Raw genomic sequence first — 16,758 nt, 5'->3', positions numbered from 1 at the left:
TGCTCAAAACCCTCCAGAGTTTCTATCTTGCCCAATAAAATTCTAAAATCGCTCATGAGATCTCGTGTTTTGGCACACAGCTAGTTCTCTGCTTTCCTCTAGTTACCCTCCCTGCTCATGGGGTCACATCCACACAACCTCCCTGCTTCTCTTTGAACGTTCATGGCATGTTCCCACCCCCTGGGCTTTTGTTCTGCCTGTACCGCAGAGATTCTGCCTCTACCCCGTGATTCCTGCCTCTACCCCATGATTCTTCTGGGTCCCTTTATAAATGTCATCTGATCAGTGAGGCATTCTCGGATTATCAGAACATCCTGTCTCCTGTTCTGCCTAGCCCCTCCTCCCCCACCCCGGCCTCGCTATGTGTTTTCTCTGTGACTCTTATCCTCATCTTGTGCGCTATTTACTGTTTACTTATGTGCTGCCTGTCTCTCCCTACGAAACCATCAGCTGTGTGGACGGGGACTTGTTGGATTCACCCGTGTCTCCCCAGGGCCTCGAGCAATGCTTGCATAGGGTAGGCACGAAATGAATCTTGGTTGAATAAATAAGATCAAGTTTCACCATTTGAACTGCTCAAAGTATATTACTAGGAAAACTGGTATGAAACTTGTGAAACAGGTGAAATTAATAGATAAAGCAACTCCAATGAGAAATACATGTTTTTCCTCATTCTTCTCGTGCAAAACACTTAAGGATTTTGTTTTTTCCCTATGTGGACAACGAGGGATACGACATCACAGAAGTGAACTTGTGACTCTCAATTTACACCTTAAACAAGGCCAAGGAGCCTAAACTATGAAAAGCACCCAATAAGAGATCTGAAAAGGACTCAGCCTCCTGACCTGGCAGAATATCCTTTTTAGGGGATAAATGGACATTTTTAGAAGTGCCCATTAGGGCTAGTTTGCACAACAGCTAAACAAAAGGCAAATGTATGCAGAGCTCAGTGAAACTCTTCGGGTTTAACTGGCTATCCCATCTTACAAGTGCACGGTGTAGATGCCCTTCTCAGTTGCCCTGACTCCTAGCCCACTGTGCTGCACGGAGCAAGCCTCTAATACAATGCCGCAAGAAAACACAGAATCGAGGTGAACGTGGAGGGGCTCCTAGAGTGAGCCCTCCCTTTGGTCTGTGTGGTCTGGAGTGCCTGTGAAGTCTGTGTGTTCAGGGCTTTAGATCTGGAACACTGCCCAGAGGCTGTCCTGCTGAGGGCTCAGGTCCTGCATTGCTGGGAACGAGGGGCAGAAAACAAAGGAGCTGTTTTAGCAGGAGACACAGACATGGAAACCAGGAGAAGGCCTGGGGGAGGATCTGGGCAGCTGTGGGGGACTTCGGTTTGAAATTGGGAGGCGGATTACTAAATTGACATGAAGGGTGGAATGTGGGGACAGACGTAGGCATGTGATTCTGCAACAGCCAGCTGGGGGCGTGCTCCGTGGTTCCGGTCTAGGTGGGAAGAGATGGAAAGTTCACGGGAGGGCTTGGGAGAAGGCTGCATGGGGTGGCCTGGGTACTACTGGAACTGATGAACTGAAGAAAGATTGGACCAGCATCGTATTGTTTAAATGCAGCTCTTCCATTCTGGTTCTGATAGATATACACCTTAGAACATCATTCCCTACTGTGTCCGATAATGGACCTTTTCCGCTAGGCTCGTCCAACACTGCACTAAAACTGTGCTACTCGGATACGGCAGGTGTCATTCACAGGTCTGTTACACCCATAAGGCCTGCCACTTAACGTTTAGAGAATGCAAGTCAGAAGACAGCAATACTGGCATGGAACCAAAATCAGGCACTCACCTAGATGGTCACAGGCTCTCAAGTTACCCGCCAGGTCTCTGTTTGGGCCACAGGAGCTAAGGGATGGGTGGGGGAGGTTCTGAGTCTGTTCTAGCTCCCTTTTGAATCAACATCCCAGTTTGAAAAGTGGCAGGGCAGCGGCTTAGATACCTGGGCACATTGGGCAGCAGCTCCCTTCCACGTTGATGGGCTCGACGCAGGGCAACGGGGGGCAGCTGACGGTCGAGCAGAGGGTCTGGCCCTGCAGGCAGTAGCAGTGTGTGCAGCTGTCAATGTCCCAGCGCTCCTCATCAGCGTAGGCCTTCCCGCTGAAGTGGCACACCACCTTCTTTGGGATTGTGTCCTCTAGTGAAAAGAATGGCACATGGTGGAGTCGCTCCATGTGACAAACACAATTTCTCATCATACTTGAGACGTGAAGGGGAAAAGCTCTACACAATCGCAACATGCTCTAGGATTCCCAGAATTGGGTAAAACTGCCACCTCCCCAGTCCCTACTGTTGTTTTCCTCTGCTCAGCGGAAGCCTCTGAACTCTCATCTTGTGGCCTGAACCTGATCAAGGGCCACTGAGGCTGACACAAGTGGTAACTATAACAACCAGCTGGGAATGATACACGTTGGCCAAGAATCATTAGACTGTCATTGCAAAATATACAAACTTAATCATCGCATGGCTGTTGAACATACCACACGAAGAAACTAAAACTGAAATACAAATAGGTAGGGAGACAGGATCAGAGGTTCTGTTCCATGGAAAGAGAGAAAAAGTCCAGCTGAGTATACTTATAGAAACAACTGAAGAAATTCCCATCTCCAGTTAATCTCTGTGTAAATGATGCAGGGGAATGATAAGGAATGACAATGGTCTGTCGCAGGGAACTGGCAGGCCTCCTGTGCTCTCCCAGAAGGGAATCAGCATTGAGATAACCATTTCCTTCATTTTTCAGGGATGCTGGATGGACCTCCCTCTCAGTAACGAGGACATTTCTACTTCAAAAACAACCTCACTTCATTTCAATCCATTTTTTTCCCCCAGCAAACTATGCTTTTTGAGAACTATATAATATATTTTTTTATTTTTTATTTTTTTTGCGGTGCACGGGCCTCTCACTGTTGTGGCCTCTCCCGTTGCGGAGCACAGGCTCCGGACGCGCAGGCTCAGCGGCCATGGCTCACGGGCCCAGCCGCTCCGCGGCATGTGGGATCTTCCCAGACCGGGGCACGAACCCGTGTCCCCTGCATCGTCAGGCGGACTCTCAACCACTGCGCTACCAGGAAAGCCCGAGAACAATATATTTTTAAGAGCTATTTTTTATGTATAAGAATTTACAGCTTAACACATTCTGCTTATCTTTTTTCTCCGTTCTCTCCTACCATCCTCACATCTTCCCTCCCCCAACCTTTTCCTTGAAAGTTCCTTTCTCTTTGATTCAACACCTTCTCCTGGTTTCTCTGAACTTACTAGTGGTCACATTCCCTCTACAGCTCAGAGTGAGGCCCAATGCCCAGCAAAGCAGCGATGGGGCCAATCAATGGAGAAACACAGGATGGGGGTGGGGCAGCCCCTCCCTGTCACTGGCCAGGCCGATAACTGGATGACTCCTACAAAGCTGGGAAAATTTGATGCTCAGATTCTATGGGCAGCTCCATTCACCACTGGTCACTAGTAAATGAAAAACTATAAAGGCATCTGGAAGGAAAGTTCCTTAGGAAAGAAGTGGTGTCTTCTCCCTGGAAGGCACCTTGGAAGCTCTGAGAGGGGCAGTATTCACTGCCCAGGCACAAAGGACAGAACCCACAATGCCTGAGGGGCAATGAGGAACATCTATATGCAGGGCGTCAGGACCCCAGCCTCTGTAGCCAAGCGCTCCCGGGCGGCTGGAACCACTCTGTAAAGACCTAGCATGAAGCTTCCGGCTGAGCTTTTCCAGAGGAGGGTCACAGGCAGAAATATCTGTCTTTGGAATCTACATTCTCTTCTTACCAATTACTCACGCATATGCCCCTGACTAAATGGCACTAATAATGTCCTATGACTATAGGATTTTGTGTTTCCAAAGGTATGTCTTGGTCCATTGTGGAGTGTTATAAGTAAGTATGGAAAGGACTCTATGTCTAGCGTTAAAATGCATAATCTCTGTTTCCCAATGCATTTTCATTATTTCTCTCATTACTGTTGCTTGATGTTCAGCAAGGGATATTAAGCCATCACAGAAAGTTCTAGGTGTAAGCAGAAATTCTTTTTCAGGATCTATTTAAAAATGTACTTCACTGTATTTGTGAGTGTTCCACAGAAAGGGTTCTGGTGCACTGAATGTTAACCTTAAAAACTCACTTGGAGGCCTTCACACCAAACTCATGGTAGAAGTTTTTGCTAATCTGAAATCCTTAGAGGAGGTGACTTCATTAAGATACCCAAAATGTACATGTCAAATGGATGAGTAGAATCATTTAATGAACTTAATTCAAGTAATATACTGACCTTGAGCCAACATGTCATTGAGGACATCAGATTTGCCATCAAATCTAGAGTCTATTATGCAGAGAATTCTTTATGAAAGGAAGCATTTCTTCATAAGGCAATACTACTGATTATATTTCACATAAACCTTGTAACAGCTCACATGATGGACCAATGTCACGGCATAAGATTTGAGTAACGTATTACTGCTGTGCAAGGACCTGGGAGAAGAGAAGGTTACACTCCCCACCCTATCTTGTCCATCACCTTCTCCTGTGCTTTTTCTCCCACAGGCATTTTGCCAGTTCTCTTCTTAGAGAAGAAGAAGGGAATGAGAAAGAGGCACAGAAAGGATGAGGGGGCTTCCCTGGTAGTGCAGTGGCTAAGAATCCACCTGCAAATGCAGGGGACACGGGTTCGAGCCCTGGTCCAGGAAGATCCCATATGCAACTAAGCCCATGCACCACAACTACTGAGCTTGCGCTCTAGAGCCCGCGAGCCACAACTGCTGAGCCCGTGTGCTGCAACTACTGAAGCCCGCATGCCTAGAGCCTGTGCTCCACAACAAAGAGAAGCCACTGCAATAAGAAGCCCACACGCCGCAACGAAGAGTAGCCCCCTCTCACCGCAACTAGAGAAAGCCCACGTGCAGCACCGAAGACCCAACACAGCCAAAAATAAATAAAATAAATAAATTTATTTAGAAAAAGGAAATAAAAATTCCCTTTGCCAGGAAAGAGGGTATATTTGTCAAATTTCCCCCAAACCACTAAAATAAAATAAAATAAAGTTAAAAAAAAAAGGATGAGGACTTCGTAATAAAAGAAATTCAAGTCAAGGCCAAGCACTGGTCTGTATTTTCTTAAGATCTAGGCAAACACACTTATTACATCTTAAGATATTAAATCAATGCTAATATTTGTGAAGTTAAATCTATAAAATTAAGATATTAAAAATAATAATTATGTGTTAAACATTATAAAGACATTCATTCACTTATTCTACAAACTTTTATCATCAATGGGAAAAAAGGCAGGACCAGGACCCTGACCCAGAGGACTGAGCAGAAGTGGTGGAGACAGGCTGGCGACCGGACTCCTCACCAGGTACCACGCAGCAGCCACAGTGCTGTGAATTCAACGTGGAGTTGGACAACACAACATGGAGGGTGAAGCAACTGTCTGCTGGGGGAACTGGGAGAGGATTCACCCAGGATTTGATGCTTTAGTTTTACTTCGAGGGATGAATAGATAAAGAAGCTGGAAGGAAGGACACTGCAAGTAGACGGTGGTACATCCAACAGTTTGCCATGTTGGAACGACAGTGAGAGGTGTGAGGGCCACATGCAGGATGGCTGGAGATGAAGTTGGGATCACATCGTAAAGGGCCTTGAAGAACAATGACAGATTTAGAGCCTTCCTGCAGTGGAGGGGACGGGCCTTATCAGCTTTATCTTCAAGAAGAGAACTCTGGAATATGACAATGTGGAAGACTAAACAGGGTTAGGAAGATGGGGACGCTGTTCACCGGGATGTGTTACAGGCCTGGATTAACACAGAGGTGATGGAGGTGGAAAGGCAAGGCTAGGTTTGCGAGCTATTACTGAGAAACAGCGGTCAGGATATGGACAGTGAGGGGGGCAGAGGTGTGAAGGACAACCCTGTTTCTTGCAATGGGAGGTGATGCAGAGGTAATTCCAATATATGAGTCACTTTCCTGCTTTAACAAATAAACAGCTGGTGAGCTTGTCAAGGACCTGGTCAAGCCTTATCAAACGAGATATTCCAGTGGGTCAATCAGAGCTGCAGCGGTTGACCTTCAAACTCTTAGCCTTTCTGTGTGAACATGACCATGAAGCTGCCTCTAGGATAGAACTGATTTGGGGCTCAACAAGGTAAAAGGGAACACGTTTTAGTCACCAGTGGTGAGAATGTGGGGTAACAGGCAAAACTGGCAGTATCCCTCATGTATCCTTAAAAACATTATACTTCTTTCATCCAATAGTTCTATTTCTAGTCAGCTATCCCAAGGAAGTAATCAGAAAAGGCCTAAAATAAGTTGTTTATGTAGATGTTCATCACAACATTATTTATAATAGCAAGAAATTGGGGGGAAAAAACTGTCCAACAATATGGGATATTTTAATGACTTGATACAATCATAGGAGAGAATATTGTGCAGCTGTTAAAATGCATCATGTATAGTATAAGTTCAACCACGTAAAGAGGAAAATTTAAAACTGGAAAGAAACAAAACTGTTAACAGTAACTGTTAGAATCAAGGGTGAATTTTTCTCTTTAACTTTTCTTTTGCAATGAATATGAGTTACTCTTGATAAGGCAACAATATTAAATGATTTCAAACAGGTATGTGCATGCATTACCAACCTCCCTGCCCCCCCCCCCATCCCCCGCCACACACACACAAGGAAGAGAAAAGCTTAGTCTGAGCCTGGTTCTAAAGAACCTGGTCATGCGGTGTGGTGCTTTCTGACCCACTCTGAATAATTTCAATGGTCTGCAAGAAAATTAAAACCACAGAAGACATGCCAGAGAGCAAATGCTGAGCTACAGCATAACGAAGTGTCTATGCAACTACTCATCCAGTAATTGTATGAGATCACTGTCCCAAAGAGTATTTATAAAATGATAAAAGAAGGATAGTAACTACTCTGGATATCTAGCAGGCAGTAGGTTGAACCAAGAACTTCGATGACATATTAGATGAAATTGAAGTTTCTCATTTGATTTTGTTACAAAAATAAGTCTTTTTCTGAATTCAATGAAGATTAAGAGTTCAATCGAGTGCAGCAATATGACAAAGAAACGGTGAAACCCATTCAATGGGAGCCTCACAGAGATGCTGCAACAGACTCTGCACACAGCGGTGGAGCTGGAGTCTGATCAGTGGGGCCCCAGGAGATTCAGGGGCCGTAACGAAGCTCTTCCCCTCCAGGGAGGGGCTGACCACCATGGACCCAACTTCCAGGTGTTTCTACCAAGTTAGCTCTATTCCATTCAAGCTCTCCTCATCAGATTACCATGGAAACATCTCACCTTCAACTTCACTTCATTTTCAACGGAATTAACTCTGACTTGAGATCAGGAAGCTACCTTTTCAGGTTTAAACAACTAGGGGTGGGGGAGGGGTAGGTAGAGCACAGAGGCAGATGCCAATCAATCGCTGGTTGAAAGCAGGGGCCGAAAGAATGAGTCTCTTGCTGGAGGTGGCAGACAGTGCAAAAGGGACCAGTGGCCCCAAAAAGACCTTGTACAGGGACCTGGTTATAGGAATGAGCTATCTCAAGGAGATGGCTCCTTGAGAGCCATCTCGTGTGCAGAGCTCAGCTGGACCACAGCAAGATCTCAGATCTGCATGTTTAGCACTCTCACAGCTGATCTCCTTACAGGCTGGAGGGCAGAGGACGCAGGTGGTAGAGGCAAGAGGGATGGTTCTGAAAGAAGGATCTAGGGCCAAGCACTGAAGAAGAGAACTAGCATCTGCTGAGCATCCATGGTACCCAGGCACTGTGCTCAGGAGCATCAGACGGTTCAGCCTCATGGCAACTCTCTGAGGTAGGGCTGTCCGTCCTACTCTTGGGGAAACTCAGGTTCAGCGAGGGGAAGGAACCTGATGTAACCAAGCCAGCAGGCGGTGGAGCCGGCATCTCCTCCTGGCTCCATCTGACTGCAAAGCCCACATTCTTTGCCTTGAGCTCTACCTAACAGCTCCCTTTCTTACCCTCCCAGGAATACACAGAGCCCTCTTCATGTGGCCTCAATTGTGCCTGGGCCTCTCTGGAACAGTGGACGACTGGCTATCCAGCTTTTTCAGGTGGAGGCCAAGCTGGATCCGATGTGTGACCAGGGTTGAGCCACGGTTAGCACTGGACGTTTGATGTCAGGGCTAGCTGGCTTGAGGATGTGGACTTCAATCCATGACAAGCCCCATTTCAGAGTCGGCAACAGTTTTCGTGATATCTCCACATCTGATCAGTCTGAGTCACAATATCAATATATTTCGTAAGAGTAAAGTTTGTTTCTTCAAACATGCTTTAAAACAAAGCCACATTTAAGACATGGGTTGGTCACCACTCTGTGGAATTTTCATGTGAAATAAATGAGGACTCCTTTTTGTAAAAGCCTTGACTAATTTTTTCTGAGGTGGCTGCTATGTGGCCCAGATTAGACTAGATTAGATTTTATTACTTAGATTCTAGTTAATGAGGCTTTATAGAAACCCCTTTTCTTTTGACCAAATTTTATCTGAAAAGCCAGTGATCTAAACAGAGCCCTGAAAGTCTGTTGTGAATTTCAGTTGACTGATGGATCCAGGTGCCCCTATTTCTTTTTTTTTTAATTGAAGTATAATTGATTTACAATGTTGTGTCAACCTCTGCTGTACAGCAAAGCGACTCAGTTATACACATATATACATCCTTTTTTAAAAAAAATTTATTTTATTTATTTATTTTTGGCTGTGTTGGGCCTTCGTTGCGGTGCACGGGCTTACTGCAATGGCTTCTCGTTGCAGAGCATGGGCTCTAGGCCCGTGGGCTCCAGTAGTTGTGGCATGCAGGCTCAGTAGTTGTGGCTCGTGGGCTCTAGAGCACAGCCTCAGTAGTTGTGGCACACGGGCTTAGTTGCTCCACGGCATGTGGGATCTTCCCAGACTAGGGCTCGAACCCGTGTCCACTGCATTAGCAGGTGGATTCTTAACCACTGCGCCACCAGGGAAGCCCTATACATCCTTTTTTTAATATTCTTTTCTGCTATGGTGTATCACATGATACTGAATATAGTTCCCTGTGCTATACATTAGGACCTTGTTGTTTATCCATTCTAAATATGATAGCTTGCATCTACCAACACCAAACTCCCAGTCCATCCCTCTCCCTCCCCCCTGCCCCCCTTGGCAACCACAAGTCTGATCTCTATGTCTGTGAGTCTGTTTCTGTTTTGTAGATAGGTTCATTTGTGCCATATTTTAGATTCCACATATAAGTGAGATCATATGGTATTCATGTTTCTCTGTCTGACTTCACTTAGCATGATCATCTCTAGTTGCATCCATGTTGCTGCAAATGCCGGTGCCCCTATTTCTTACATGCTTATTTCTCTTCCTGGATGGACCACTTCCTCCCATTTGGGTGAATCTGAGAAAGCTCTGTCAGAAAATTTTAGAAATGACTTGGTTTACAGGGAGACACTGGTGGCTAATCTACCCAATTTGCAGTTCTAAATAATAAACTAATGAAGTCATTGTAGTTTGGGGGGGAAAACAGCATAGTCTAATTGGAAGTCCATATAAAAGCATTTTAAGCTTTAAGGCTGAAGAGGGATGCATAAATAGAGATGTGGGAACTGTCCAACTAAAAGCAACCTGAGCAGTTTAGATTTGGTTATCGAGTGCGCTGTCCATTTCACTCTGACTGTGGTATTCATCACTCCAACTGGTTGCTTACGCTGACAGTGACGTTAGGTTTATTCTTCAATACCTAATGAGAATCGTAACTTCCACTTACTGACTGCCTACTATGTACTGGGCATGGTGCTAACCAAGCTTTTTTTTTTTTTTTTCTTTTTTTGGTTGTGCCACATGGCTTATGGGATCCTAGTTCCCCGACTAGGGATTGAATTCAGACCCTCGGCAGTGAGAGCAGAGTCTTAACCACTGGACCACCCTACCCAAGCATTTTTCACAAGTCAATTCCACATGCTCTCCATAGGCCAATGGAACAGGGTGTTATCTGAAATCCCCAGAAAACCAAGGCACAGGGAGAATAAGTAACTTGCTCAAAACGCATGGCTAGGAAGTGGCAGGGCCAGGATGGAAACCACACACACCTCCACAGTCCCCACACACTGTCTGCCTGCCTCGTCCCCAGTGGGATAACCTCAGAGAGCTCCATGTTCCTGGGCAAGGATCTGGGCCGCACAAACAAAAGTGGTTACGACTCACTGACTCTGGAGAATATGGGCGCTTAGACTTCCTACCTCTTACATTTGTTGGGGCTCAAGGTCTTTGCCTTCAAAGGCAGATTACCCTTCAACCGACTGCATCAGACATCTGCACAGTCCTATCAAGGAATGGAGATATAGTGGTTACTGAGGACTTGTGGTTCTTCTCAGGCAGATCTCTATTTAACACTCCTCTCTCTTCTCAAGGAAGAGGATTCGAGAACGTTCCAAGGAAAACATGAGGTATGACACTAATATAATAAGGTTTGTTTTTAAAACAAACACCTCAGGAGTTACATACCCAAACACACGTGACCCCTTTCTACGTAGTCATTGTTGAGGGCTATAAACGTACTCCGGCGATATTGCCCCTGCTTCATATGGCTTTGGAATTTTCCTTTTGCAATGACATCCTTTTGAAACAGGCAAGGAAGACGGTCACTATTTTATGGCCACTCCTTGGTTTAGATCAGCTTTGGTATTTGGTTTCCTCAGCTCTGGCCTCTATCTTATCCATCAGATTGGCTTGAAATGACTTTCGGCCTCTATCAGAAACAAAGTCCCTCCCTGCTAAAGGATGGAGGTTTACTGCTGCGTCATTCCCAGCATCCTGTGTCAGGAGCCTGGAGCACTCATGCCCATAGCTCCTCAGGCAGGCCAGCCATTTAACTCATGCAGCGCTCAGACATGTGTCTTCTATTTATGGATTCAAAAAGAAGCAATATTATCTTGCATCATGTTTGACTACAATAAAAATATGCGATCTCTTTCAGTGAAAGAGTTTGGAAAACTGTGTGGTTTTTCCTTTTCCTCAATTCTGGTTATCTGAAAGGGCTGAGGAAGAAGTGGCAAGGCCTTGAAATGTTAACTCCTTTCGAGCTGACCTCTCCACCTGTCTGAACCTCGCTATCTTACTTCTTTTTAAGATAAGAAGAGGCTTACCAGGCTGTTAAAAGTTGGACTTTGCTTTTACTCTTGAGCTATTTTACTAATTACACCATAAAGCTAATTAACAGTAAAACCCGGATAATAGAATCATGTCGTTTTCTTCCTCTATAAAAATCCCATTATTTCATGAGTCACTGATGTAGTAGCTCAGGCCTTGCTCTGAATCTGACCATGATGAAAAGAAAGCATTTCCAGATTCCCCACCCCCTTTGCTCTGTGAAAGGTTTTAAAACCTAAAATCCACTAGAATCTACATTACAATTGGACTTTTCCATTTCTACCAGGAGACAGTGTTCCTGCATAGATAGTCCAGGTTCTAACTCTGTTTGTGATGGCCATGAAGTCAGAGTCTTGGTGTGGGAGTAGCTTCTGGGGAGGAAGTTCGGCAGCTTTAGAAATTGCATCAGTTCTTCCAAATCTCCAATGTACTATTTAGAGACCTGAAAAGTAATTTACTCTGGGCTGCTCGTGGCCAAGAAAGTAAATGCAGCTCTTACTCTCAGAGGAGGTCCCATTGCAAAACAATCCAGCGCAGTTGTGCAGTGGGTGCTTGTCCTCTCTGCACACCGCTGTAGAGAGCACCATTCTAATTGCTGGGGGTGCAGCGGTGCACAAGGCAGGTGGGGGTCTCTGCCCTCGGGGAGATGCTCTTGGATCCAGAAGATCTCCTCAGCTCTGTGTGATTTCAGTTCAAAACAGATGTGCCAAATGATTTGAAAAAAATTGTGCAAACTGCAGGCCCTGCTAGTAAGATTATACTTCAAATCAGTTTAAGTTTGAGGTTCGAGGGATTTTAAAGAAAACTTTCATGCAGTCATTTAGGCAGGTGGAGAAAGGTACCAGGTACGCTACTGGTAACACAAGACTTAGAAGAGGGAGTGAAAAAGGCAGCCAAGTGTTTCCACTGACACGGCTGACTTGGGTAAGTATAGAGGAAGTGCTTTTTAAATTTTTGGCTTATGACTGTAGCAATGCATTACAAATACTCTCTAACTCCCACAAAGGAATGAGATGCTACTATTACCTTATACTTTATTTTCTCTTAGCTGACAAGACACTGTGATCCCTGGCCTTGTGATATCCTCTGTATTTTTATATCCCAAGTTGGGCACATTCAGGGCATAAACTCCATGTGGAGGATCAATGGAACGTGGGTGCCTCCTGTTTGAGAAACCAGCTTTTACTATTTTTTACATAAAGTGGAGACAAACAGAAATCAGAATGAAGAAGGAATCTGAGCAAATAAACAAGCGGGTCACTAAGAAGTGGACAGAGATTTGCAGACGTAGAAGAGGACGACTAATTTTGAACATGCTGGCTTGCTGGACCTCCACAGACTGGAAAGGAATATAAAAGCGGAACTCAACTGAAGTCTGACTAAAAAACAGACGGCCTAGGCAATTTCAGTGAGGCAGAGATCTAATACACTGTAATTTTATCAGCAAATGTTTAGAGTTTTTTGCCTAAAAATGCAAAAAAACTTTACTAACCTCAAAAATTGCATACTGTATCTTACAACTTTTAGCTTCTAATAAATAAAACATCTGCTCTTAATTCACTTATATAAAAAGAAAAAACTGAGACAACTGTTGCCATGTAGGCTGACTCCTACTTCCATATAATATCTTGTCTTTTTTTTTTTTTAGCAGAAAAAGGTTTATGGCAGGGCCAAGCAAGGAGAACGGGTGGCTTGTGCTCAGAAACCCCAAACTCTACAATGTCTTAACTGCTGTAAAGGCAGATCTGACCACAGTTTTAAGACTTTTCTTGAAAGTCCCATTTTTGCTTTATTTTATTCTATTTCTGGGACAGGAGTCCAGGTCTCTTTATAAAGGCGAAAAGAGCCTTTCAGGTTTCTTCAACATACTGGAAAGAACAGGTGATGACACAGGGTTCCAAGCTAATAGAGAAATTATAAACTTCCCTGAGTTCCACCAAGAGAAATCTCACCAAACTGATAAACATAGTAACTTCTGGCTGATTCCTACTTCATGCAAAGAGGATGGACTTTCTCAGTAATAGAACTTATTAATCTTTGTATTAAGCATCTGTTATGGACTGATTAAGCACTTCATGGATAGAAGTTCAAGGAAACATTCCATTTCCAACTTGATAAAGAGTATAAAGACTGACTCTTACATAGGCTAAGAAAACTTTGAGGTAGAAGCTCAGCGTGGCCAATTTCTGCACCAGAGGAGTTTCTGCACCTACAGGAGGTGGTTCATCCGTCACAGCCCAAGAGCTGTCAGGAACACTCCACCAGCAGCCTCCGGGTGGGTCTGCAGACTGACTTCAGGTCTGATTGCATTTTGTCGCTGAAATGTAATCCTGCTATAGAGGGCCGTTCCTCCCTCATTAGAGGGTACACAGTCAGGGCTGGCCTCCTGGGCAGAAATAAGAGGCAAAAGGCACCTGCTAATAATCTCTGGAAACACCAGTGCCAGCCTCCCTTCTGTGCAGCAGACGTCTTTAAAACAAGAACATGGGGCCGGAGCCCAGATAAAGAAATGCCACTCAGAGGTTTCCCCCAAGTTAACCAGAACAACTTGAATTTCTGTTTACACAGCCGAGGGCCTGGAAAGGATACTGAAGTGAGAAGAGAAAGCTGCTTAGCGGATAAGCAAGATGAGATGTTTCCTAGGGTGGAGGGCAGGACCTAATAAACAAACTGAAATCAAACCCTGTTTATTTTTGTTGGGACAACTTTAGACCAGTTCCAAAGTTAGTACAGTGCCTGACAGCCAGAACGCCGTCCGTCTTACACTTTCTAAACATTACACAGAAAAGCATCCTGCTTCCCTTCCCTTCTGTGTAAAATCACTCGGCACTAACTGCGGCCACCGGGGCTGTGGAGCAGGGGCCCCGGGAACTGAGAGCTCTGAAGCATGTGCAGGAAGCACCCCGGGGCTCCTTCCGACAAGAACACTCCCCGATTATAAATGCCACAACCTCTGTTTCCAGGAATCATAGCGGATCCTGCACAACGAGTCCTTGGACTCCTCAAATGGGACTAGCCTCTCAACGCAAACAGAAAAATAAAAGAGCTCCATTCTCTCTCCCGCGAGACATCCAGAGGTATGGGAGGACAGTGAAGTGCTGAGGTCTGGGGCCAGGCACTGCCACAACCCAGCTGCACTACAACCCCTTAGACAGCATGCTGCTTCCACCAGGGTCACAATAAGGTGACTGAAGCTGTCACGCGCTATTTAAGCAAAGAGTGTGCAGGATGAGGTACACCACACCAAAGTGTTTTCTCAGATATTCTCGTCCTTCAAAAACTCATCATTGGGACGCAATATCCAGGCCTTTCTCTTGCAGAAGGGCGGATGCCATATTTGAAGTGAGATACCAGAGTCCACGTGACGCCTGTTACCCACGTCAGGTGCACCCTGTGTTAGGAGACCTGTAACTCTGAGCCAATATACAGTCATATCCTGCTCACTGTTTACCAAGTGCTTTCATGTATGTATATTACGTCGCTTAATTTTCATAGCACTTTAGTGAAGCACGGGATGATATTATTATTCCCATCTTATAGATGAGGAAACTGAGCTACAGTTACGTCCTACCACTGAGACCTACAGCTAGAACGTGCCAGAAATGGGGTCAAAGTACGTTCTATTTCCAATACACAGAAGTTTTTAATTTTAAGAAAGCACACTGGAGAAACAGCTGTGAAAAGTGTTCCAATGACGATGCCAGTATCACAACATTATGGCTTAAAAATGTACAACATTTAGTTCTGTGGGTTGTGTATCTTAGAGATGCTGAATTAAATATTTACCATTTGATTCCTTGGCTGAGTTAAATACACAATAATCAACAGATGTTCCAAAGAGATACTATTTGTATTTATCTCTAAGAAAAGATACCTACGGGACTTCCCTGGTGGTCCAGTGGGTCAGACTTCGAGCTCCCAATGCAGGAGGCCTGGGTTCCATCCCTGGTCAGGGAACTAGATCCCACTTGCATGCCGCAACTAAGAGTCCGCATGCCACAACTAAGAAGTCCGCACGTCACAACTAAGAGGCCCGCATGCCGCAACTAAGAGTCTGCATGCCACAACCTAGACCCAGCACAGCCAAAATAAATAAACAATTAAATATTTAAAACAACAAAACAAACTGTAATGACCTATAGAGGAAAAGAGTCTAAAACACAGTGGATATATGTATATGTATAACTGATTCACTGTGCTATACAGCAGAAACTAACAAAACATTGTAAATCAACTATATTCCAATAAAAATTTTAAAAAGATACCTAAACAAATAAACATAAATCTAAGCAAAAAATGAATGCGGTATGATAGACTGACTTGGTATAAAGCGTAGGTATGGTCCCTACCAAGAAGAAACATTATTAACCATTTGCTAGTTAAAGATCACTATGGAGAGGAAATAGAATTACACCATCATGACTGAGTGCCAAGCCAGCTGGACTCCACCTGAAAGCTCTAACTCAAATATTAATATAAGACATATAAAAATATTAAAAAATAGCTAACCTCTAATCAGACAGATGTACAACCTACAAGAAAACCATTTTTTCATGTACCATCTATAACAGAACTTGTTTTCAGAGATCCTTAAAGATATGAGATACTTAAAAGACACTTAAAAGATACTAGATGACTTGAAGACATGTAATCAGAGTATCATAACTTTGTTCACATCAAATTATGAAATAAATATGCGTGTGTATATATACACACACACACACATAACACACAAACAACTATCACCCCAAGATAACTAACCTTCAAAAAAAACTTAAATGAGAAAGATGCACTGACTCAGGGATTTCCAGCCAAAAAATATCTGATATATAAATATCTCTAAATATATGACCTCAAATATTTTCTAAAATAACACATGGTTACAAATAAGTAAAAATGCTTGCCAAATGGTAAGTTTCAAAACAACATTCTATGCACTGAGTCATACTTATGACTTGGCCAACACAAGAGTTGCTTATGCAACTCTTCATCGGGGGAACACTGAGCATCTACAATTCCAAAGTCAACAGGTATGATGTAGCAGCAATGTGAGCTTGAACACCTCATACATTAAATTAAGAAAGCTCTTTATGATCAAGGTAGTGCCTTTCTTTATAATATTTTTGTAAGAAATAATATAAATTTTATATTACGTAAAATAAATATAATAGTTATGAACATAACATTCAGGAATGACTGCACCCCTGGCCATGGTGCAGATCTGCGGGGATGACCTTGCTAGACAGAAGTTGCTAGAGTCTGGCCCTTCGCAGAAGCATCACCCACACAAACATGAGAGCAAGGGTGATGTGTCAGGACAAGCATCCCCTCAGGCACAGGAAGTGCCGATGTAAGGGTTTTGGGCTTGTTTGCTGCCCTTTAGGAGTGATGGAATAAAGATCTCACTGAAGCACCGAAATAATTTTTTGCTCCAGAAAGGTTAGAAAGGCATGGAGCATGTAGTCAGTGATAAGGCTATCAAGGCTATCTTGCATGGTGAAGTCTGTCATGGCGAAGGCATCTGTTGTTTACAAGGAACCACATATCAAATCTGCTATCACACATTAGAATTCCCACCAGGCCTT

General features: G+C 44.1%; 1 protein-coding gene across 3 annotated transcripts in view; it reads right to left on the bottom strand.

Annotated features, from left to right (window-relative positions):
* Positions 1-16,758, bottom strand: part of CRIM1 (cysteine rich transmembrane BMP regulator 1) — a 210,317-nt gene that overhangs the window by 12,514 nt on the left and 181,045 nt on the right. For all 3 annotated transcript variants that reach the window (XM_024753592.1, XM_024753593.1, XM_024753594.1), the window contains one exon: positions 1,956-2,150. In XM_024753592.1, coding sequence (XP_024609360.1) covers positions 1,956-2,150 — 195 coding nt within the window. The remainder of the gene's footprint in view (positions 1-1,955; positions 2,151-16,758) is intronic.

Source organism: Neophocaena asiaeorientalis, unplaced genomic scaffold (genome assembly GCF_003031525.2).
Source record: "Neophocaena asiaeorientalis asiaeorientalis breed wild unplaced genomic scaffold, Neophocaena_asiaeorientalis_V1.1 scaffold171, whole genome shotgun sequence".
NCBI classification, from domain to species: Eukaryota; Metazoa; Chordata; class Mammalia; order Artiodactyla; family Phocoenidae; genus Neophocaena; species Neophocaena asiaeorientalis.
Note: the sequence above shows the minus strand (reverse complement) of the source record. Positions and strands in the feature narration are given on the sequence as shown.